Raw genomic sequence first — 25,280 nt, 5'->3', positions numbered from 1 at the left:
CCCTCACTCCCGCCTCTCAGCCTCTGGCAATCACCATTCTATTCCTACTTAACTTTGAGTTTGACTCTTTTAGATCCCAGCTAAGTGAGATCACATGTGGTATTTGTGTCTGGCTCATTTCATTTAGCATAATGTCCTCTAGGTTCATTCATGTTGTCACAAATGACAGAATTTCCTGCTTTTTAAAGGTAAATAGGTCGGGTGTGGTGGCTCATTCCTGTAATCCCAGCGCTTTCGGACGCCGAGGCAGGAGGACTGCTTGAAGCCAGGAGTTTGAGACCAGCCTCAACATACTGAGATTCTGTTTCTATCAATCAATCAACCAATAAAGGCTGAATAATATTCCATTGTGTATCTATGTACATTTTATTAATCCATTTATCTTTTGATGGGCATTTTGGTATTTTCATATCTTTGCTATTGCGAATAATGCTACAATCAACATGGGAGTCCAGACATCTCTTCAACATATTGATTTCATTTGGATATATACCCAGTAGTGGGATTGCTGGACCATATGGTAATATTTTCAGGTTTTTGAGGAGCTTCTATACTGTTTTCCAAGGTGGTTGTACTAATTAATACCACCAACAGTGCAGGGGTTGGTTCCTTTTGCTAAAGAGCTTTTTAAAATACAAGTCCCAGGCCAGGTGCAGTTGCTCACGCCTGAATCATAGCACTCTGGGAGGCCAAGGCAGGCGGATTGTTTTGAGCTCTGGAGTTCAAGACCAGCCTGAGCAAGAGCGAGACCCTGTCTCTACTAAAAAAAATAGAAAGAAATTAGCTGGACAACTAAAAATATATAGAAAAATTAGTCGGGCATGATGGCGCATGCCTGTAGTCCCAGCTACTTGGGAGGCTGAGGCAGTAGGATTGCTTGAGCCCAGGAGTTTGAGGTTGCTGTGAACTAGGCTGACGCCATGGCACTCTAGTCCAGGCAACAGAGTAAGACTCTGTCTCAAAAAAAAAAAAAAAACCAAAATACAGGTCGGAGTCCTAGCTTATTTAAAGAAATTATATCTATGTTCCAGAAAAGATTTAAGATCATAAAACCATTATATATTTAGTATGTTATGTTTTGATACAATTTTTAGAGCTAGAAATAAGTCATCAAAGCAAATTAAAATGCCACTTTAAGGTAAAATATTACTATAGGAAAAATGGAAAGTTGTAAAAATGAACATTTCAGTATATTAAGTCATCTATAATCAGGAATGTCCCAGATATTTACTGTTGCATACAAAATAGGAATAATGTTCAGATTTTACTAATATAGTTATATACATAATTGTGAGAAAATACGGACACACACTTGATCCTTTTCCTGAATTAGCAATAGGCTATAGACATGTAGCCTTCAAGAGTGAATAGACCCTTCTCATAAAGGTCTCAATTTCCTTTTGAAAGAAAATGACATAAATAATGAAAACTACTAAGACAAGAGAAAATATCACCACTCAATGTACATAGATAGCTTTACTATTTACAAGGACCTTTCATGTATTTTTTGATCCTCACAAGCACCCTGTGAGGCAGGCAGGTTTCACACTTACTCATTCTAAGGAGGTATTTTCCCCACAAACACTGAAGGATGCCAAGAAAAGTTTGCTCTTAGACCTCTGTGTGTTCAAAGAATAAATGTTTAAAGTTGTTTTACTAACTTTAGTTTCAGAAATTGCATTAGGCATTTCTTATTTTCAAAGTCCACCCTTCAGAGAAGATAAGAAATTTCTGAAGTCCACCTTTGGATTCTTTTGGGATTCATTTTGACTCAGCAACATTTTTAGTCGAGAGAAGTGTTTCTTTGTTTTGCTCATATTATTTGAGGAGCCAGTAGATGCTGACTGTTCAGATGTAGGTGTTCTGAAAAGAAACAAAACCACACTTAGTTATACTGACAAATGACAATTTAAACAGTGTTGACAACTGCTACTAGAATCATTTTCTACTCTTTTGTATTGTGCCATATACAGGCAATGGCTGCATATTCCTTCTTCACAGGGGAAGACCACTCAAAAGTGAAGGATCTCAACCCACACAGAGGCACCATTCCATTGCGTCTTCCCCACTAGAATGTAAGCCCCATAGGGCAGACACCTTTCACTACTAATTGTATATTCCAGTGTTTTTTGACAGTGCCAGGTACATAGGAGGTGCTCTAAAAATATCCACTGAATAAATGATCCCCATCTGATATGTGTGTATTTCATTCCCTCCAATTGTGTTCCATCCCCATGAACCCTTATTTGGGGTTTGTCAGACTGATCTCTTTTAACTCCTCATGTATATGATAAATGTGAAATGACTTTCCCATTCCTGCATATATCTAAGAAGTAGTCTGTTCTAAAGGCAACTAAATTATTTTAAAAAGCCAAATTTTCTTTTAGATACACTTATCCAATAAAATGAAAACTTCTATGATGAATTCTTATCACACCAAATATCAAAATAATTAAATCATGAATAGAGATAACTAGACTTGAAATTTTAATTCTTACCCAATTTTAAAAACTTGAAGCCAAATATAAAAAATTAAATTCAATAAGCAGAGATAATCTAGTTCTCACTGAATTTTGTTATTTATGTTCAAGAGGCTACCAGACTCAGTTTTTCTTTTGTAGCAAAATGTTCCAAAATTCCTTTCATAGTTTCTATGGAATCAAATTTAAATTTTACTGTCACAGTAAATAAAGTACAAGGAATTACTAAAATAAAATAAAATATGTCCAGTAATATAATTAACTTAGTATCATTTGACAAATATTTGGATTTCCTCAGGAATTTTTGATACAGGAAAGAGCAAGAGCAAAGGCTTAGAGCAGGAAAGTATACTGTGAATGGCTCAGTTTTGCTGGCACATAGGATGAATTAAGGCAAAGTAAGACAGGCAGGCAGATTGGTGCCAGACAGTGAGGGCTGGAAAGCCATACTGGAGTATTTGATCCATATGCTGCTGAGCGAGGTGTTAAATGCTCCTACTCAGAGCTATGCTCCAGAAAGATGATCAGACAAGGGTTTGAAACTAGAAGGAGGGAGACCCAGTAGGAAATAACTGTAGTACTGACAAAAGATGAATAAGGCCCTGAACCAGGATAGCAGCACTAGGGAGAAAACAGAACAGATACAAACAGCATCTGGAGACAAGGACCAAAAGGAGGAGGGATTTTTGACTAGACTTGCCCTTCTAGGTCAATGACCAGAAGGGCATGCTCCTTCACAGAACAGGGAACTTAGGAGGATGGCAGGTCTGAGCGGTTAGCTGTGGGGACATGTAGGGGGTTGAAGTGGATATATTAATATTTAGCAGGCAGCTGGGAATAGGCCCAGGGAGAGGTTGGAAGTAGAGGACTATGCCGTGAAGTCATATGCATTGAGATAAGCATGGAAGATATGGAATTATATGACATTAGAAAACGGTATGGAGGCAAAACGGCCAAGTCCTGACTGTATGGCATATTTAGGGAGTATGTATTAAACAAAGGAAATTAGAAAAAATACTTGAATTAACACTGGCAATTCAAATAAAGTTAATGGATTAAGATACCTGAAAATCAATGCTGGGCTCTTGCCTTTAGAACCAGACATATCATGACTTAGGTTTGCAGAATTCAGAGTCTTTCCCTCTGGTGTCTTCATACTGCGTTTACTTGTAGGAGTGGTAGGATTGCTCTTCAATGCTGACAGAAAGCTTCTACTTTTACCATGATGTTTAACTGTTCTGTTGCATGTTTTACAAGTAACCAACTACCATAAAAAGAAGAAATATCAGTCCTTTGACTTTTCTTATAACTTAACCCCATAAATCACATGTTCTCATGTTCATTGAATTCTTATGTCAAGGACTACAGCAGGTACTATAGGGCTAAGTAAAACAGAGGCTGCCCTTGGGGAGCTTGCAGTCCAGCAGCAGGAATAGACAAGACAAATTTAAAATGAGAAAATCTTCAACAAAAAATCAATGGCTAAACATTTATACTTAATTTAAAATAGCTTTTTAAAAATAATGAACTCTACTTTCTCAATATAAAACTGTGTTTGGGGAGAGTTGGGGAGGAGACTGGAGATGATACTCTTTAACATCTGGAAGGATTTTTTTGTGATAGCAGCAGACATTTAATATTTTTTGTAGATGAACTTCAAGCCTTTTCCCAATAAAATGTGGCAGAATATCACTGGAACTTTTAAGTGGTCCCTTCAAATCCTTCACAATTTTGTAAAAATAGGTCTAAAGTAATTTAGAAAACCAAGTGAGTTATCATATTCTCAAACCTCTTCACTTCTATCATTGCCTCTAGAGGTTAACTTTCTTTTAAGGATTCATTTCTCAAGAAACTGTCCATTTTCTAGCTAAATTCCTTTCTTCTACATATCTAACTCACAATGCATAGGATTTAGCCCACGCCTCAGCAAAATTAATACAAACTGGTTTAGGTGAGAAGTACTCGGATGTTCATGAACAGGTGAAAATGCCAATGGAAGATCTGCGTATATCAAAGATCTATTTTACTTTACACTTTTTAGAAGGAGGCTGTACATACACATACATATCAATAAATCAGCAAAACAAACACCCTTGTAGCTAACCTCTAATTAAAATACATTAGCATGTAAGCTTCAGGAGGGCAAAACACTGGAAGACAGTGAGGCAGCATTTATCTTCCCATTTAAGAACATTTTCAAAATATGTGACACAGTGTTTTTTGAAAAATACAATTCTCCAAGAACTAAGAAAGTGAATTTGACTCACTTTAGTATTCTATCTCTTCTTTTTCCCTTGAACCATTTAATTATTATTATTATTATTTTTTGAGACAGGGTCTCGCTCTATTGCTAGGGCTAGAGTACAGTGTCATCATCATAGCTTACAGCAACCTCAAGCTCCTGGGCCCAAGTGATCCTCCCACCTCAGCTGCCTGAGTAGCTGGGACTGCAGGCACGCACCACCATGCTTGGCTAATTTTTCTATTTTTTGTACAGACTGGGTCTTGCTTGTACTCAGGCTGGTCTCAAACTCCTGGCCTCAAGTAAACCTCCTGCCTTGGCCTCCCAGAGTGCTAGGATTACAGGCATGAGCCCTCACACCTGGCTAATTTTATGACAAAGCAAACTGCGCTTACCTGTCCAATACTGGTAAATTCCTAAATATGGCAATTTTCAATCCAAGTTTTTATTACTAATTGTAGTCTTAGGCCAGACAAAAGCTGTCATTCATAACATTAATAAATGTTAACACAGAATATGCAAAATATAAAATGTATCTGATATTGGCCTTCATATAGCAAACCATAAGTAATTTGATTTTGGCTTATTCCATTTTATATCCCCAGTCCTAAGTATTATTTGGCATATGATAGACCCTCAGTAAATGTTTAATGAATGAACACAAGATGCACTTACCTTTGTTGGGCACAAATATAAATATATACTCTGACATGGGGAGGGGCACGACTGAGGAAGTGACACTGGTACCTAAATAAGTAAGGTACTGCTGTTTGAAGAAAAAGACCATTAACTGAAAAAATAACACAGTGACAACTGCAATTCAGGTAGAGACATAATGGTCAGCTCAAGAAATCCCCAAATTTGTGAAAACAATTGTGCTTAGCAGTGAGATCTGAGAACTATTGAGACCTTATGATGTTGGGTTTTAGGTAATCATGAAAACTAAAAATAAGCTAGTCTTGTAATGAAACGTTAATAGAAAAAATTGTGTATATATTTTGACAATCCAAATATACTACTATAAATCTCTGAGTCATATTCAGGCTGATTCTTAACCTTATTTTAAGTAAAAGAAAATTCTAGTTTATTCACACATACTGGAATTGAAATCTTACCAATACACTTTTGGAGTCTTTGTACTTCTTCACAATTTTTGCTTCTTTAAAACTGAGTGTATAATTTCTTGCTTCTCGATTAAGAAGTTTCTGTATTTTGGGTGTCAATTTGGCCTTGGGTTTGAGGCGAACTCTAGAGTTGTCCAGAACCAACAACTGGAAACAGTATGGACATGTTTCTTCAAAAGTGCTATTATCATCTAAAATTGTACAAATGAAACTCACAATCCAGCAAATCATAATATTTTATTACCTCAAACTGCCAACATTATAAATGTGAAAAAGAAAAGTATACTAATATTTAATATACGCAGATATACATTCTCCTTAAGCAAACTCAAAATATGAAAACTTTCAAAAATATAAATTGGCAGTAATTTACTTTGCAAAATACTATTATTCCATCCATTCACTCCTTTCAGCAACAGACAGGAAAGTCTCCAACCTATGCCAGCAAATCCCATTGGCTTTTTTTTTTTTTTTTTTTTTGAGACAGTCTCACTCTGTTGCCTGGGCTAGAGTGCCATGGCATCAGCGTAACTCACAGCAACCTCAAACTCCTGGGCTCAAGTGACCCTACTGCCTCAGCCTCCCAAGTAGCTGGGACTACAGGCATGCGCCACCATGCCCACCAGTTTTTTTCTATATATATTTTTAGTTGTCCAGCTAATTTCTTTATATTTTTAGTAGAGACGGGGTCTTGCTCTTGCTCAGGCTGGTCTTGAACTCTTCAGCTCAAACAATCTACCTGCCTCGGCCTCCCAGAGTGCTAGGATTACAGGCGTGAGCCACCGCGCCCCGGCCATTGGCTTTTGAATACATCTAAAATCTAGCCACTTTCTCATTACTTGCTACTAATTAAAAAAAAAAGGGCTATCATGTCTTACCAATTTTACCAGCACATTTACAGCAAAATGGTAAATTACATTATGATTTTGTTTCTTTTTTATTTTTAAAACAATTAGCACAATGAATATTTGTTGACTACCTGCTGTTTTTTAGCACTGTGCTAAGTGCTAGAGATATAACACTACAAAGAGCTATGGACCATGCTTGTAATTTAGCTCAGCCAAATGTAAAAAAAAAATTCATTCTCATTTTTTGAGTGACTATTAACTGCCAGACAGTTCTTGCTGGAGATACAGCAGTGAACAAAGGACAACAATTCTTGGTGGCAGACAGTAAATGTAACAATGTCTAATGTTAAGTGCTAGTAAGAAAAAAGTAGGATAGGAAAGGGAAATAGGGTGTGTCAATGGAGCCACTGTAATTTTAAATAGAGTGGGTTCATTAAGTGACATTCACAAGAGACCAGAAGATGAAGGACCCGAATGGAAGCAGATATGTGAGGCAAGAATTCCAGGCAGAGGGAAGGGCATCTGCTAAGCCCCTGAAACAGAACAGTAAGGAGGCCCAGTGTGGCTGGAGGTGAGTGAACAAGAGAGCAAGTCAGAGAGGTAATGTGGACCTATGATGTAGGGCCTTACAGTCCTTTTAAAGGGCTTTCACTTTTACCATGAGATGGGAAGCCATTTGAGAGTTTGTGGCAGAGAAGTGACATGATCTATAATAGCTTTGTTTTTTTATCAGAAACATTCTGGTTGCTGCCTTAAAAACAAACTAGAAATGTATGGGAGCTATTGGTAATAATCCAGGAGAGAGGAGGTTATGACCTGGAGCACGGTGGTGAGAAGTGGCTAGATTTTGGATATATTATAAAGCCAAAAAGATTTGCTGACATACTGGCTTGGGAGAGGGTTGGAAGGAGGGGTGCTAGGGAGTCAAGAATGGCTCCCAGGTTTTGGGGCTAAATAACTGTAAGCACAGAGTTACTATTTACTGAAATGAGAAGAACTGTTGAAGCTTGTTGGGGGTAAAGCCCAGGTTTTGGACATATTAAGTCTGAAGTGCCTGCTAGACATTCAGAAGTTGTCAAGAAGGCATGAGGATAGAATTTGGGGAAAAGTCTGGGCTGGGTATATAAATTTGGACGTTTTCAGTATATGGTATTTAAGAACCACGAGACTAGATGAAAAGCTCACCAAGAAAGTGACTGTAGCTAGAAAAGAGGCCCAAGGGCTGAGTACTGGGACACGGCAATCTTTAGAGGTTGAGGAGATTAGGAGGAAGGTCAAACAAGATTAGAATTTGGATTTTTCACGAAACTGAGAAGCCTCTGGGGTTTCTGAAACAAGGGGAGCGAGTTGATCAGCCTTCTCTTTTAGATCATTCTGAGCGCTGTGCGGAATGGAGGGGAGCGAACCCGTAACAGACGGGTGTTGTCCTTACCGTGTGACGAACCGTAGGCCCAGCTGTAAAAGAGAAAGAGATTCGTGAGGGGCAAAGGAACGCCTTCTCCCCGCTGGCCTCCCGCTACCTCTCCCGTCCTCTTACAGGAGATATCGGGCCTGACCCGGGCAGCTATCTTGTAGTCCTCGAGCAGCAGCCTCAACGTAGTGCTTCCGCCTCATGGCTGCTGCCGCTTCCCCGCCACCGCCGCTCCCTCACCGCTTTCCCGCTGCTGAGACTCGGTGAAAAAGAGAGACTCCGGAAGTCGGCTTCCCAGCGACGCAGTCGTTGGCGTCAAGGTCCAAGCTCCCTCCGGAAACCGGCACCCTCGGCCGAGGGGTTCCGGCTTCCTTCGCGTCGGGTCCGGCGTGCGGGCGTACCCAGCCAGGAGGAGGCTCTCATCCCGCCGCGGCCCCGCCCCTCGGTCCCATCCCGTCCCTTCAGGCCCCCAGCGTAGGGATGACCCTGGGCGGAGCAGCTTGACCGGGCAGGGGTGGCAAAGTCCGGAGCCGAGGGTGACAGCCGTCTGTCTTCCTCCCCTGCCTGCCTCCTCTCGGACCGCCCTGTTGTGGTTTCCCCACTGCACCGTGCCCCTCTACATTCGCGAGCCTGAGTATTGACTCCACGAGGCGGCTGGGAGGACCCCGCCTCCGACTCCGGCCTGGGAGAAGGGTCTCCAGTCCAGCCTGCCCGCCGCACGTGTACAAGCCAGAATTGTTTTTCTTTTTGTAACTGAAGTGAAATCCACACGGCATAAAACTGACCATTTTAAGGTGAACCATTCAGTGACATTTAGTACATTTACAATATTGTGCAATCACCACGTTCATCTAGTTGCAAAGTATTTCTGTCACGCCAAAGGCAATCCATAGCTCCTCTCCCTCCCAGGCCGTGACAACCACTAGTCTGCTCTCTGTCTCTATGGATTCACCTATTCTGGGCAATTCGTATAAATGGAATCATACAATATGCTGATTTTTGTGTCTAGCTTCTTCCACCTAACAACGTTTGAGTTATTTCTGCTTTTTGGCTATCAGGAATAATGCTGCTGTGAACATTTATTTTGTTGAAGTCAAAATAAAAATGTAGAGATGAATCTCCAATGTTTCATTTTGGAAGAAAGAACTGCAATTTAGGGTACACACGCAGACCAACTGGTCTTCCATAGGTCTGAAGAACAAAGAAAACGTTAGAGGTTTTATGAAAAAGGAGAAACGTTACTATTGCTCTTGGAGGAAGTGTATTGGCACTAGTATGGGTTTGAGGAGCCGGCAGCAGTGGGCAAAATTAGCCCTAGAATTGTAACAAGTTATCTCAGATGCTATAGATAATTTTTTTCTATATATATTTTTAGTTGGCCAGACAATTTCTTTCTATTTTTAGTAGAGACGGGGGTCTCACTCTTGCTCAGGCTGCTCTCGAGCTCCTGGCTTGGCCTCCCAGAGTGCTAGGATTACAGGCGTGAGCCACCATGCCCTGCCCCAAAAAGCACTCTTGATATCACCTAGCTACCTGCCTGGCAGCCTAGTATTCCTCCATCTTAACCCCTCCCCAGTGGCATTGCTGCCTCCTCCTTCCTGCCACATGCAGCTGATCTACTCACGTGTCCTGCCAGGTTCCCTGCACCCCTCGGCCACCCTGTTCTCTTGCCTGCGCCCCTACCACGGCCCCCTGCATTGTCTTCTGGCTTCCTCTCTTACCTCTCCCGGTCCATTCTTTATCAGGCAAACAGTGTGGCCTTCCTAAAATGTAAACCACTTTTTGGATATGGGATGTTCCTGCTCAGAGCCTCAAAGTTCCTCAATGCACTTGGAACACCAGTGCCTGGCCATGCTCTCCAGGGCCCTGTCTGGGCAGGTTGCTGCCCCCACCTCAGGCCTCACCTGTCTCACCTGCCCACCTTCACACTGTGCTTACCACACTGGCCTTCTCTCATCTCTCAAACATATCCTGCCCAGATCTACCCCTGGGGCCTTTGCTGTTCTCTGCTTTGAATGAGGATCCTTCTCATGGCTGTTTTTCCTCATCATTCCAAGGAAAAGCCTTCCTTGACTACCCAAATAAAGACTTCCCCTCTGCCCCCACCCACCAAGTCATTCTCTGCCATTACTGGGTTTTTGTTGATGTTGTCACAATCACCTTAGTATCTGAAATTGCCTTATTCATTCATTGTTTACCTGTTCCCCTCCAGAATGAACCCACGGCAGCAGGACTTGGTCTGTCCTGTTGGCTGTTTCATACATGATCCCCAGCCCAGGGTCTGGCACAGAGAGGGCTTCAATAAGGATTGGCTAAGTGCAAGAGTTCTCACAATGGGCCTGGAAGGCAGGTACTGTTGCCGTCCATCTCTGCTTCACAGGTGAGGAGCCTGAGGCCCAGAGAGATGAAGTCACTCGGCCAAGGTCACACAGCTGATGTGGGACTTAACCCAGCTCCCTCTGGCTCTGAACTCCCTGCTTTTCGCATTGGTCCTCTCCTTGCCTGGTTCACCTGTTACAGACCTTCCAGCCCATCACAAGCCCTCCAGGGAATGATGTGTTTCTGAGCCCTGATTTCTGCAACAATTTAATTTTCTCTGCATCATTTCCCTGTGCCAAAACCTGCAATGAGTCTAATTAAACTTACCTGTCTAACATATCAAGTTTTCTTATTATATCTCATTAGCACTGCCTCTCTTTTTTCTAGAAATCCTACACTTCCTTCCCCACCCAGGAATTATTTTTTCAGTTCAACAAGAAGGCAGGATGAGCTCAAAGATCAGCTGGTACACCTGGATTCTGTCTGTCACTCATCAGCTTTGTGATCCTGAACAAACTTTACTCAGCTTGGTTGTGCCTCGGTTGTTCAGTCATCTGAAAAAGGAGATAGGACTATAACCGGATAAATAAATGTGGTTCTAGATATTTTCAAGTATCATTTGTTTATTCACCATGTGCCTGGAACGTGGGGGTGAGAGTACAAAAGGAATGCGTGCTTGCCTATCAACACTAAGCCCCTACAACCCAGCAAAGGCCTGGTGGCCCCAGGTCCAGAGCTGTTCGCCACACGCCCATCCTGAAACCCATGCTCAGCAGCTGCAGCCAGCATCACTCCACTTCTCTCAACAGGCACAAGAAAGTTCTTAGAATCACTGAGACAAATTGATATTTTTTGACAAATTAATTTTGATTTAAAAATGACTTATACCAGAGGATCTCTTTAGAAGAATGGAGTGTTAATTACAATCACAAACACAGAAGCCTGAGCATGTCAGTAATTCTAAAACAGTTGGGAATTGCCATACCAAATACTGATGATGATGATGATGGGGAAGAAAGGCCTGGGGAGATGTAGAAGAGAATCGCTCATCTCTGATTTTATGATTTGGAAAAAGAGCAGTACTTTCTTGAGTGTTCACGCCAACAGCCAAAAGTCATCAGAGCTCTCAGTCTACATGATTGAATTGTTTTGTCATCACATTGACTTAAATCCATCTTTGTTTGGTGTATGTGTTGGATGGGACTCTTGGAGTTCCACATAACATTCACCAACTTGAGTTGGACAAAGCCAGTCAAAGAACACCACAGATCTGTCAGTGGGGCCGGAGCCCAGGCCCCAGGGCGGGACTTGTCCAGCAGAGTCCAGTGGACTTTTGGGGAGAGGCAGTGGGAAGAACTCAGAGTCCTGGGCAGAGCCAGGGATGAGGAGCGCATTCTCTTTGCCAGTGCAGACTCGGAGATGGGGTCAGTGCCCAGAGAGGGGCTGTGTAGATAACCCAGCCATGTAGACCTATTCTCCCATTGACTGCCTCTTTGGGCTTCTGGAAGGCTTTTCTTTGCAAGATACACACTTATGACTTATGTACTGCCTGTAGTAGTTAGTAGTTTTGTTTTTAATTTCATTCATTTTGCCCCTTAAAATTATCTTTTTATCAAGGAAAATTGCAAATGTGTAAAAATAGTGAGAACAGTCGAATGAACCCATCTCCCAGCTTCAATTAGTATAAATAAATGGCCAGTCTTATCTTGACCATACCTCCATCCACTCCTCCAACCCACTCCTGCCCCACCTCCGGGCTGGATTACTTTGAAGCACATGTCTGCAGGGTTTTTAGAAGAAACAAAGCGAATGATTTGTGGAGACAAGCCAGAATGCTGCTGGAAAAAAGCATATGTATAAAGGGTTGCCAATTTTAAATGTCCTCGGTCATCTCATCCACTCTCCTAAAGCTATTTCATTCTTTCCCCATGCCCCTGTCATCCTATGCCTCACCTGCTGCTTCACGGCAAAAGTAGAGTCCATCATGTGTATGTCATTTAAAAAGGGTCAGCAAACCACCAGAGGGGCTCCAGTGAGAAATCCGAGGAGTCTTTGGGGGGGCAATCAGGACCTGGGCCAAGGGAAGTCACCAGAGACATAAACACCTTTGCTCTTCCTGCTCCGGCATCCTTAGCATGTGGCCCATACTCATGGGTGCAAGACGGCTGCTGCTCCTCTGGGCATGGCATCTTTCTTCCAGGCAGAACGAAGGAAATCCAAAAGCCTTTGCTCTTTTTCTTTTTATTCAGAAAGTGAAGCTTCTGATTCCTTGGACAAATCTAAGTCACATGACTACCCATAGCTGCAAGGGGCCCCATGAAGGTGAGTATTTTTGCTATTTTAGCCCCTGCAGTAGAGTTGGGAATGGACTTTGGGTGGCCAGTTCACAAAGTCTGCACACCAGCAGGTGCCCTTAGTGTCTTGCGTCTCCCTCTGTCCCCTCTCCCTCCCTCTTCCTCTCAGTGGGGGACTTCTCCTCTCTGCCAAGGCTGCTCCTGACCTGTGCTCACAGGCTCCACCTGCCCCCTGCCCCCCAGGAACCTTATGCTTCAATTATCTCCTGTGTCTTCATCCTTTCCCTTCCAACCAGCCTTCTCATCAGGGGTTTTGTTTTGTTTTGTTTTTGATTTTGAGACAGAGTCTCACTTTGTCACGGGGGTCTAGAGTGCTGTGGCGTCAGCCTAGCTCACAGCAACCTCAAACTCCTGGGCTCAATGATCCTCTTGCCTCAGCCTCCCAAGTAGCACGTGCCAACATGCCTGGCTAATTTTTCTATTTTTTGTAGAGATGGGGTCTTGCTCTTGCTTAGGCTGGTTTCAAACTACTGACCTCAAGTGATCCTCCCACCTCAGCCTCCCAGAGTGCTAGGATTACAGGCGTGAGCCACTGTGCCCAGCCTCTCATCAGCTTTTAAGCGTGCTCCATTCCCCTCACATTATAACCAACACACACCATAGCGCATGAAGGTGCCCCCAGCGTTCTGTCCCACTTGTTCCACATCTGAGCTTCTTGAGCCGCCTGTCCATACTCTTTGCCTCCATTTCCCCCTCTACATACCACAGTTTTGCTTCTGGCCCATCACGGCCCTGAGCCTGTGTCACCAGATGAAACACATCTCATCTTCTGAACTGATGACCCTGGCCAGTATCATCCGTGTTGCTCCTCCTAACCTCTGTACAAATCCCCATCTGATCTCTAAGTCATCATTTCACGTCTCTATCTCTCTATATACCTTTCTGATTTCTTTGCCTCTTTCCTTTCTCTTTCTTTTCCTGTGCCTCCCTTTTGGTTGCTACTAACTGGCTGAGGTATATTTTTAAATACAAATACAAATTTATTGTGTTACATTAGTCAATCAGAAAGAATCTATTGAGCCAATGAACACAAGCTAAGTATCAAACTGGAGATAATGGGACATCCAGGAGAGCCACAGAGGCTCATCGGAGCTGGCCTGTGTTTGAACACATCAAGTGCAAGAATGGTCACTCTCTGACGGGGCAGGCTGCTTCGCTGTGGGTCAGCTCTCAGACATAAGAGAATTCTCTCTTGCAGACCTAAAATGTGCCTCCTTGTATGGTTCCCCTTGACATCTTCATTCTCCTGGACCTGGAGCAAGGCAGAACCATTCCTGTCTCTTTCCCACATAACATTGCCAAGATTGTGCAGACAGATGTCATGCCTGCCTTCAATGCTTTTTTACTGGGCTCATCATCACCAAGTTCTTCCCATTTTTCCTCAGGTGACACGGTCGCCAGACTTCTCAGTGACTGTTATCCTTGGGCCAGGCACCCTATAGGTTGTCCCAGAGCCTTGGGAACATGGCCCTAGCTCTGGCTATGATGCTCTGTGTATGATCTGAACTGGTAAAAGGGCTCACAGTGTGGCTCCTGCATCCAGGCCTGCATGGCAGGGCAGAAGACCTGGGTTGACTCATCAACTTTCCTGTGCTGAACCTCCCTATCTGTAAATTAAAACAAAATGCTTATTTCAAAAAGAGCTTTGTTCTAAGATCACACGAGATAATGTTTTTGAAAGTGCACTGCACACAGTGGGTGCTTAATAATTGTTGGTTGACTCAATAAAAGCTGGTCCCTAGGTTCTTCAGCCTGCACAGCCCAGATTAACTGGGGGAAGGTAGAGCTGGTGATGGGGAGATGATTTTTTTTTTTTTTTTTTTTTTTGGAGACAGAGTCTTGCTCTGTTGCCCTGGCTAGAGTGAGTGCTGTGGCGTCAGCCTAGCTCACAGCAACCTCAAACTCCTGGGCTCAAGTGATCCTTCTGCCTCAGCCTCCCGAGTCGCTGGGACTATAGGCATGTGCCACCATGCCCAGCTAATTTTTTCTACATATATTTTAGTTGGGCCCCTAATTTCTTTCTATTTTTAGTAGAAATGGGGTCTCACTCTTGCTCAGGCTGGTCTCGAACTCCTGACCTCGAGTGATCCGCCCGCCTCGGCCTCCCAGGGAGCTAGGATTACAGGCGTGAGCTACGGTGCCCGGCCCGGGAGATGGTATTTTATCATTTACCCTTTCTTCATTTTAAAATGAGTTGATTTTAAATCCATGGGTTAGTGACAATATTTTGAAAGCTACCTCATTGCTGTTGAAGGATACTCATTATTTTGAAAATTGGTAAATAAAAAGAATTAGCCATTTATTCTGTGTTTCTTGTACTCTATATGGGATGTCTACACAATAAATGAAGGGAAACTTGTTTTTATAGAAATATTCCAGCTAATAAATGAATAAAGACAGAGAATTAGGGTATCATCATTTTGCAATCCTAAATTATACAAGCATGGAGCATCAATAGCTGCTAACATCACAAAAAGAGGCAAGCAGGTATGCCCACGCCTCCTGATGAAAGAACGCACTACCAACTGTGAAGTAGGCTTCCCAGTAAAATTGAACCTGAATCAGATCAAGCCTCTGGATCCAACTATCAAATGACAGAAAATACAGGGGATGGAGGAACCATTTAAACCACACCACATGGATACAGTGGAGAAAAATCCAAACTGTGTGAAACTGTATACTAAAAATAATTGATTTCTTCAACAAATAAATTACAAAGATTATTCTTTTTTTTAAAATTTATTTTAAAAAATAAGAGACTACTTTTTTTTTTTTTTTGGAAACAGAGTCTCGCTCTTTTGCCCTGGCTACAGGGCCGTGGCATCAGCCTAGCTCACAGCAACCTCAGACTCCCGGGCTCAAGCAATCCTCCTGCCTCAACTTCCCGAGTAGCTGGGACTACAGGCATGTGCCACCATGCCCAGCTAATTTTTTCTATATATATTTTTAGTTGTCCAGCTAATTTCTTTCTATTTTTTAGTCGAGACAGGAGTCTTGCTCTTGCTCAGGCTGGTCTTGAACTCCTGAGTTACAGCAATCCTCCCGCCTCAGCCTCCCAGAGTGCTAGGATTACAGGCGTGAGCCATCACGGCAGGCCACAAAGGTTATTCTTGAAAAATGCAGGAGAGTGGATGTTAAGTGTTCTCTGCACAAAAATGATTACTATATGAGGTGATCCATATGCTAATTAGTTAGACTTAGTCATTCCACAATGTGTATATACTTCAAAACATCATGCACATGATAAATACATACAATTTTATCTGTCAATGAAAAAAAATAAAGGAAAAAAATCCCTAAAAGAATTGCAAAGCAAAAGAAAGGGAGATGGAGGGGTAACTTAATAAAAAAGGACATTTACAATGTGCAGAACTTACTTGGATTCTGATTTAAACAAACTACAAAACCCACATCATTTATGCTATTTATGAGACAGATGGATATTTGGTAATATTAAGGAATTTTTTTTAGCTGTTTTGGGTTATCATAGTATTGTGGGTATTTTTAAAAACTTATCCTTTAAAGATATACATGTTTGCAGTTGAAATGATAGTTTTTTGGGACTTGCTGCAAAATCATATTGAAAGGAAAGAAAGTTGAGGGGGTGAAGATAAATCTAGATTGGGCATGAGTTGACAATTGTTGTATTTATTCATTTTTTATTAAAAAACTTTATTATGGAAAATTTCAAATATATACAAAATTTAAAAAATTACGATGAACCCTCATATATCCAACAGCCAACTTCAACAGCTATCAGCATCTTGGCATTCTTATTTCATCTGTACCTCTCCCTACTCTTGATTCAATTATAATTATTTTTAAAAGTTTTAGGTAAAATGTACTTATGTTGAAATGTACATATCTTAACTGTAAAACTTAAAAAATGAATACACTCCTATAAAGATATAGAACATTTCCATCACTCCAAATGATAAACCATATCCTATCAAGATTTTCCTCACTCCAGAAGCTTCCCTAGTGTTCTTTCCTAGTTAACTCCCCTCAGAGAGGCCACCACTGTTCTCTTGTTCTCTCTTTCTCTCTCTCTCTCTCACACATACACACACCATATATTAGTTTTACCTTTCTAGAACTTCAAACAAATGGAGTCATAGAGTATATACTATTGTCACATAGATTAGTTATGACTTTCTAGAACTTCACATTAATGGAATGAAATAGTATGTACATCTTTTACTGTGAGTTTCATTCACGTTCTGTGTCTCAGTAGTTTGTTCTTTTTTATTGCTGAGTAGTATTCCATTTTATGAATATACCATAATTTGCTTATTCATTTACCTGTTAATGGACATCGGACTATTTCCAATTTTTGGCTACTATAAATAAAGCTGTGATGAACATTCTTATACAAGTCTTTGTGTAACCTATTTTTCTTAGGTAAATAACCAGGAGTGAAATTTCTTAGTCAAAGGGTAGGAGCATGTTTATCTTTATTAGACATGGCTAAATGGTTTTCCAAAGTGTTTGGACCATTTTGCATTCCTATCAGGAAGGTATGAGAGTTCCAGTTGCTCCATATCCTTGTCAATATTTGATGTTGTCACTTATTTATGTATTTGTTTTCTTTTTAAGGAAAATATTGTAGAAGAAATTGTCAGTCATTTAATTTTTTTTTTTTTTTTTTGAGACAGAGTCTCACTCTGTTGCCCAGGCTAGAGTGCTGTGGCATCAGGCTAGCTCATAGCAACCTCAAACTCCTGGGCTCAGGTGATCCTCCTGCCCCAATCTCTCGAGTAGCTGGGACTACAGGCATGCGCCACCATACCCGGCTAATTTTTTCTGTATATATTTTAGTTGGCCAGATAATTTCTTTCCATTTCTAGCAGAGATGGGGTCTCGCTCTTGCTCAGGCTGGTCTCGAACTCCTGAGCTCAAACAATCTACCCGCCTCGGCCTCCCAGAGTGCTAGGATTACAGGCGTGAGCCACCACACCCAGCCAGTCATTTAAATTTTAAGCATTGTAATGGGAATGGAGTGGTATGTCATTGTGGTTTCAATATTCATTTGCCTGATGACCAATGATATTGAGCAATTTTTATGTGTTTATTGGCCATTTGTGTGACTTCCTTTATGAGGGGTCTTGCTATGTTGCCTAGGCTGCTCTTGAATTCCTGGCCTCAAGCCGTCCTCCTGCCTTGGCCTCTCAAAGTTCTAGGATTATAGGTGTGAGCCGCTGTGACCAGCTCTTAGGATTTTCTATGCCAATAATCATGCCATCTGCAAATAGGGCTATATTTATTTCTTACATTTTGTGAATGATTTTTGTATTTATGGCTTGTAATGTCTTTGGTATCAGGGTTATACTGGTCTCATAAAACAAATTGGAAAGTGTACCTTTATCCTTTGTATTCTGAAAGAGTTTGTGTAAGATTGCTATCATTTCTTCCTTAAATATTTGATTGAATTCACTAGTGAAACCATCTTGGGCTGGGGTTTTCTCTGAGAGTTTTGACAGCAAATTTAATTTCTATAATAAATGCAAAGCTATTCAGATATTCCATTTCTTTTTTGTGCTAGTTTTGGTAAGTTGTATTTTTAAGCAATCTGTCCATTTCATCTAAGTTGTCAAATTTATTGGTATAAAATTATTATAATGTTACTTTATCATCTTTTTCATGTCTGTGAGATCTATAGTGATATCTTTTCTTTAATCTTTGATATTGGGGTTCTTATTCTGGGTAAGGATGAAGTACACATACTCCGTCCTGTCTCTCCCACTGAACATCACTATAAAACCTGCACAGAATGCATGGAGTCCCTATAGGATGCTGAAAAGTAAATAATAGTAGGCTGATTGGAGAAGATGACCAAAACTTGAAATACCAATGAACTAGAGGTTCCTTTGGTACTTGCTGTCCTGAATGCAACACATCCTGAATCCCAGAAGTGGAAACTGGGACATATTTAGAGAGAGCTCCAAGGGCAGTTCTTTAGTTCTGGCTTGAGTAACAGGAAATGGTACCAGAAAGAAACTTGGAGTATTGTGAATGAGGGAAGAGTAACAAATAATAAAATTCTGGTTAATAGCATAACTGTTCTTCTCTTCTTGAGTTGTTTATACTACATTTGACAGCTGAAATGTACTTGACAGTTGAAAGCAAAAATGATAACATTGTCTTATGGGATCTTCAGTGTATGTAGATATAATATATAGACATCATAACATAAAGGGCAAAGGAGTTTATATAATAGCAAGATTTCTACCTTCCACTTGAAGTGGTAAAATATTGACTCCAAGTAGATTGTGAAACTGTTATGTATATTGTAATCCATAGAGAAGATATTAAAACACCTATACAAAGAGATATAGTCAAAATCACAGTGGAAAATTAAAATGAAATACTAAAAAAATGTTCAAATAACCCAAAAGAATGTTGCAAAAGGAATACAGAGGGGTGAAAATCAGAAGAAATAAACAGGAAACAAATAACATGAGAGACCTAATTCCTGACATTGGTAGATCCTATTTTGTCTATTCTTTTCTTGATCAGTCTTGCATAGAGTTTAGTAATTTTATTAATCTTTTTAAAGACCAAAAAAAAAAAGACCCAACTTTTTGTTTTGTTAATTTTCTCTGTTGCTTTTTTATTTTCAATTTTATTGATTTCTACATTAATCTTTATTATTTCTTTCCTTCTATTCACTTTGTGTTTTGTTTCCTCTACTTTTCTAGATTCTTAAAGTGGAACTCAGTTCATTCATTTTGAGACTCTTCCTTTCTACTACAATTTTTAAAGCTGTAAACTGCCCTCTAAACATTGCTATAGCTGCAACACACAAATTTTAGTATGCTACTTTTCATTTTCAGTTTGAAATATTTTCTAATTTCCTATAAAATGTCTTCTTTGACTCATATATTATTATTATTATTGTTTAAAGCATCAGTTTGGTGAAAAAGACTCATTATTTAGAAGTGTGTGGTTTAATTTCCACATATTTGGGGCTTTTCTAGATATATTTATTGATTTCTAATTTAATTCCATTATGGCCAGAGAACATATGTTGTAAGATTTCAATCTTTTGAAGTCCATTAAAGGATATTTGATGGGCAATTTTGGTCTATTTTCATGAAAGTACCATGTGCAGTTGAAAAGAATGTATATTCTACAGTCATTGGGTATAGTGTCCTATAAATATCAATTTGGTTGAGATGGTTTATAGCAGGGGCTAGGAAACTTTGCCCATGAAGGGCCAGATAGTAAATATTTCAAGCTTTGGGAACCGTACAGTCTCTTTTGTATCTACTCAATTCTGCAAAAGCAGCCACAGACAACCATAGACAATACATAAATCAATGGGTATAGCTGTTTTCCAATAAACCTTTATTTATGAGATTTGTCCCATAGACCATAATTCATCAATCCCTATAGTGTTTTTTAGATATTCTATATCTTTACTGATTTTTTAAATGTCTAGTTGTTTCTGTTGATTATCAAAAACAGGATCTCGACATCTTTCATGATAATTGTGGATTTGTTTCTTCTCCCTTTAGTTCTGTTAATTTTGCTTAAGTTATTTTGGAGCTCTGATTTTAGGTGCATAAACATTTATAATTTTTTTTTTTTTTTTGAGACAGAGTCTCACTTTGTTGCCTGGGCTAGAGTGCCGTGGCATCAGCCTAGCTCACAGCAACCTCAAACGACTGGGCTCAAGCAATCCTTCTGCCTCAGCCTCCCAATTAGCTGGGACTACAGGCATGCGCCACCATGCTGAGCTAATTTTTTCTGTATATTTTTAGTTGTCCAGTTAATTTCTTTCTATTTTCAGTAGAGACGGGGTCTTGCTCTTGCTCAGGCTGGTCTTGAACTCCTGAGCTCAAACGATCCGCCCGCCTCGGCCTCCCACAGTGCTGGGATTACAGGCATGAGCCCGGGGAACCAGGCTCTGGTAGCCATTCTTAATGGCCACCTGAAGATGTCCGTGTCCTAATCCTTGGAACGTGTGACTACGTTACTTTACATGGCAAAAGGGATTTTGCGGATATGATTGAGATTACTGACCTTAAAATGGGGGCAATTATCCTATCCTGGATAATCTGGGTGGGCTCAATCTAATCATGTGAGATTTTAAAAGGGGAGAGCTGCAAAGAACTGAATCTCTGCCAGTCATTGAGCAGGAAATGGATTTTCCTCTACTTAAGCCTCTAGAAAGGAACACAGCCCATCTCTGTCCACACCCTGATTTGGTCCAGTAAGACAGGACTTCTGACCTCTGGAACTGTGAGCTAATAAATTTGTATTGTTTTAAGCCATGAAGTTTGTGGTAATTTGTCACGGCAGCAATAGAAAACTAATATGACATGTATTCTGAGGTTCACCTTCTCCATAGATTCCTTCCTTCCAGAATTATCACCTCTACTTTCCAATTCTTCTGGAACCTCCAAGTCTGTTTTCTCTGCCCTTCTAGCCAGTCAGGCTATAGTGCTCTGCATGGATTGGAGCTGCTTATGGACTGGGGATTGCCCCGGGTAAAAAGCCACAAACGCACAAATCCCAGGAGCTTCCTTTTATCTTTCAAGGGTGGTCTCTCCTTCAGTTTCTGTGCTTTCCTTTGATCAATCTCTAAGGCCTTCAAATAATTTTCCAAAATGTTTTGCTCCGATTTTATATTGTTATCTACAGTTACGAAAAGCTGCAACTTCATTATACTCTTCTGCCTGCTTTCATGTTTGCAATTTTCCGTAATTAAAAAGAAAAAGAATTTAAAAAATGGTTGAGTGGGATGTCTTCACTTTTCTTATTCTCATTAATCTGAAGTCTAAAAACGAGTTTCCCTTTCTTAGTATGGCACTTAAAATAAAATGAATAAAAAGACTTTAAAACTCTGTGAGATGGACAGGAAAGACCGACCAACTTGTAGGTTTGTTCCGCCACCTGCAGTTCCCCACAGCCACCAGCAGGGGGAAATTAGTTTTGTGTTTTGCACGGACCGCGGCGCCGCGCCGCTAATTCCCCAACCAAAGCGCAGCCAGGGGAGAGCGCGGCGGATCCGCGGTCAGGGTTCCGGAGACACCGGCCTGCAGGGGTCACTCGGAGCGCAAAGGCCCCGAGAAATAGAACATCCGTGTTCCCGGCCGCCTTCTCTTTGGAGGCTCACGGGGTAACTTGGCTGGGACTCCCTCCTGACCCTCCGCCCGGGACCCAGGGCTGCAGCAGCGCGAAGCCTCCTCCGGAGCGGCAGAGGTGGCGCGGGCAGGACCAGGTGAGCGCGCGCCCGGGTCGCGGTGCGGTGCAGGTGAGCGGACCCCCGGGCCCGCGGGGGACCAGGTGAGCGCGCGCCCGGGTCCCCGTGCGGTGCAGGTGAGCGGACCCTCGGGCCCGCGGGCAGGACCAGGTGAGCCGGCGCCCGGGTTCGCGGCGGATCCAGGGGAGTCCGTGTCCGGCAACTTAGGGTCTTGGCTGGGGTCGGGCTTGGGACTCGAGCGGTCAGTGAGCAAAGTGGGTAGAAGCGCAGAGCTCAGCGCGCGCTCCGGCCAGGCTGTGGGCCTGGGCACCGTGCTGTCTTCAAGGGCTGTGGCCAGGCGACCGCTGAAAGGACCTGCTTCTACCAACTGGGTCCACAGTAGTAGCTGTAGAAATGAATCGTGCTAATGAGACGGTGTTCGGAGGAGGGGGCGGGAGAGTGGTTATTTTGTTAGAGCTGAGCATTAATAATTCCCTTGAGGACCTTGGCTAAACTCTTGACTTTGTGACCAGTGGCAGAGCCTGGGTCTGTGCCCCTGAGTTTTGAGTAACTGCGGGGGTAGGTAAAGAGTGAGCAGCAGACGGGAAGACACAGCCCCCACTTTAGGCGTACAGTAAGAGAAAGTCACTGGGAATGCAAAGCAAAGAACAGAAGGACAAGAAGCAAAGATAGGGGAAGTCAAAAAAGGAAACCGTTTGGAAACAGAACTGGATGTGTCCCCTAGCTGAGTGGGGTGTGCAGGTTAGTGGCGGAAGCGCTGTCTCGGTTGACACCCGTTGACCCTGGACAGCTCCCTGGAGCCATAGGAGGTCATTGGTTAAACATCCACTGGTTATCATTGGCGTTTTGACGTTGTCATGGTAGGAATAGAAACGTGTGCAGTGTGTAGGCAACAAGTTTTGGCAGATGATCAAATAAGATGCAAACGTTTCATTGGATTAGGAGATAAAATGCAATGTGCTGTGGTTTTCTACAGTCCTTTCAAAGAGGAGTCGCTAGAAAAGCATTTTGTGTGAATAATTGGGCTCTAGGACTAAAGTGTTGCAAAATAGTACAGTAAATTATTTACTCTAAGTCTCCATAATATTTGTGTAGCAGTAGTATTACTCTAATTATATTTACATATATTTCAAGAAGGTGTCTGTTTGTTTTAGACAGCTAATTACAAGTTTAAAATGGATTGGAATATAAAATATTCCAATAATTTGAAACATATGCAAAAGTCAAATAAAACATTTACGAAACCGTACATGAAAATGAGTAAAATATTAATAATAGCATAGCCCAGTTCAGCTACTTTTCAAATGAAATGTATTATTCTGGGATGCTGCTCTCTCCCCTGTTCTTGTACGTGAGGACTGAGGGGCTGTCTGTCATTGCAGACTCACATCTGAGTGCCTCCATCGGGCCTGTGATACCTGACTCTACTTCTCACTTCTCAGTTTACCAGTTCTAGGGTCCTCCTCTGCACACCTGTGAAAAAATATCCTATTCTTGTGTTTTAAAACTTGCCTATTAAGCTTGGTGTTTTTAAACATTTGGAAGGGGGAGGAAAAGGCAGGTTATCCTTCCATGAATCAGACATGGCAATAGAACCTCAGTTATTGGAGAGGGAGAAACAGGGTGGGAGGTGGGAGGGGTGGATATGATGACCTCATTTGAACTTTGCACACTATTTCTTCCTAAACAGTGAGGAGTTCAGAACAAGTACTCAAGCTTAGTTTTGGCTGAAAGGCATTAGAAGTATATTCTCAAGCAGTGTTTATGTAGAAGTATTAGGGAGCCTCTTAACAGTTTCTCATAAGCCCCCAGGACTGATTCCTGGTACCTCAGAGGAAAGGTACTTGTCACTAACCTTTGGCTTGAAGCTTGCTCTGATATATTTTATATGGCTATATTTGGAACTTAGTAATTAATTAGAATATGTGCTATTAGTTATTTTTGAAAAAATACAATGCAATAGGAATGTTGCATCGTGGGCTAAGTAATTCCCTCTATTGGTTGTTCACCAATAATCTGTGCCCACTGTGTTTTGTATAATGGAAAAAACAAACAATCATTGTGTAAGAACTCTATATGTTTTCTAATGTGTAAACATTCTAGAAGTAGGCAAGACCTTGGCTGGTGTGGCATTTCCTCTGTCTCATCAGGAACCATCTCTCTCTTTCTTTTCTGCTATTTTTAGTGTGCAGTTCCCATCTTTCAGATTGTCACATGGTTGCAAAGTGACTGCTGAAGTTCCAGCCATCATACCCACATTCTAGTCTGGAAGAAGTAAGAAAGGGAAAGGTAGCTGAATAAGATTTAACAACTCCCACTTAAATTTTGTGCTAGCAGTAGTAGTATTCTAATTATATTTTGTATTGTCCCACCTTCTGAAGTGGGACCATTCATCTTATTTTACAGATGAGAAAACTGAGGCAAAATTCTATAAAACCTGCTCAAGGTCACATGGCCAGGAAGGGGGATAGCCAGGACTTGATCTACTTCTTTCAGAGCTCAAGGGCAAATCCACTCGGTCACACTATGTTTATTCCCTGCCTCATGCCTGCTCACAAAACTGGAAGAGAACATTAGTTGTCATACATGGTGCCACCAAGGGAGTCTGCCCCTCTCACTGGCCCTGTTATTAGCAAAACCCATGTCCCTCTGCCTTCCAGAGCTGACTGGAAAAGGGCTCTGATCCATTGATTCCTTTGTAGAATCATGTTCTTAAAAAGTTAGCTATCAATCAAGTGATATTTTCCCATATATGTCTACCATAAAATTGATAATTTCTTCCTACTGAAAAGTTAATTTCCAATGATGTTATATGATGTATAGAGTACTCTAATTACATTTTGCTTGCAAAGATAGCTATTAATAACTCCTGTATGCTCAAGTCACTTTTCCTGTCAAGGAAAAGCTTTTCTATTTTAGTTAGGGCTGGCCCTGTGACTTGCTTTGACCAATAGAATGCAGTGGAAGGCCTTATTAGAACCTGCTACTTTTGTTTTCACCCTCTTGGGATCCAGCTGCCGTGTAAAGAAGCTTAGACTAGATTGTTGAATAATCAACAACCATGAGAGAGACCTACCAATCCCCAGCAATTTCAGCCACCCTAGCTGATGCATCTGTCATGAGCCTGAAGACACCTTAGGTGTAGCAGCTGCAGTTGAAGTCCAGTTGACATCACGTGGAATATAAGAACCACCCAGCTGAGCCCTGCCAACTTGCAGAAATTGTCAGAAAGAGCAAATCATTGCTGAATTGTGCTGAAACACAACTAATTGGCCCCCTGCCTCTAAATGCCAG

General features: G+C 41.6%; 1 protein-coding gene across 1 annotated transcript; it reads right to left on the bottom strand.

The window, feature by feature from the left end:
- Positions 1-1,457: 1,457 nt before the first annotated feature.
- Positions 1,458-8,412, bottom strand: C16H18orf21 (chromosome 16 C18orf21 homolog). Its single transcript, XM_045527608.1, has 5 exons — positions 8,232-8,412; positions 8,127-8,149; positions 5,838-6,037; positions 3,545-3,744; positions 1,458-1,863 (listed from the first exon to the last, which is right to left on the bottom strand). Exons 1-5 carry the CDS (start codon positions 8,306-8,308, stop codon positions 1,698-1,700), a joined length of 666 nt encoding a protein of 221 aa, XP_045383564.1. The 5' UTR covers positions 8,309-8,412; the 3' UTR covers positions 1,458-1,697.
- Between the last annotated feature and the right edge of the window lie 16,868 nt (positions 8,413-25,280).

The sequence above is a fragment of the Lemur catta genome, chromosome 16 (genome assembly GCF_020740605.2).
Source record: "Lemur catta isolate mLemCat1 chromosome 16, mLemCat1.pri, whole genome shotgun sequence".
Lineage (NCBI taxonomy): Eukaryota > Metazoa > Chordata > Mammalia > Primates > Lemuridae > Lemur > Lemur catta.
The sequence above is the reverse complement of the archived record's forward strand: the minus strand, read 5'-3'. Positions and strand labels throughout refer to the sequence as shown.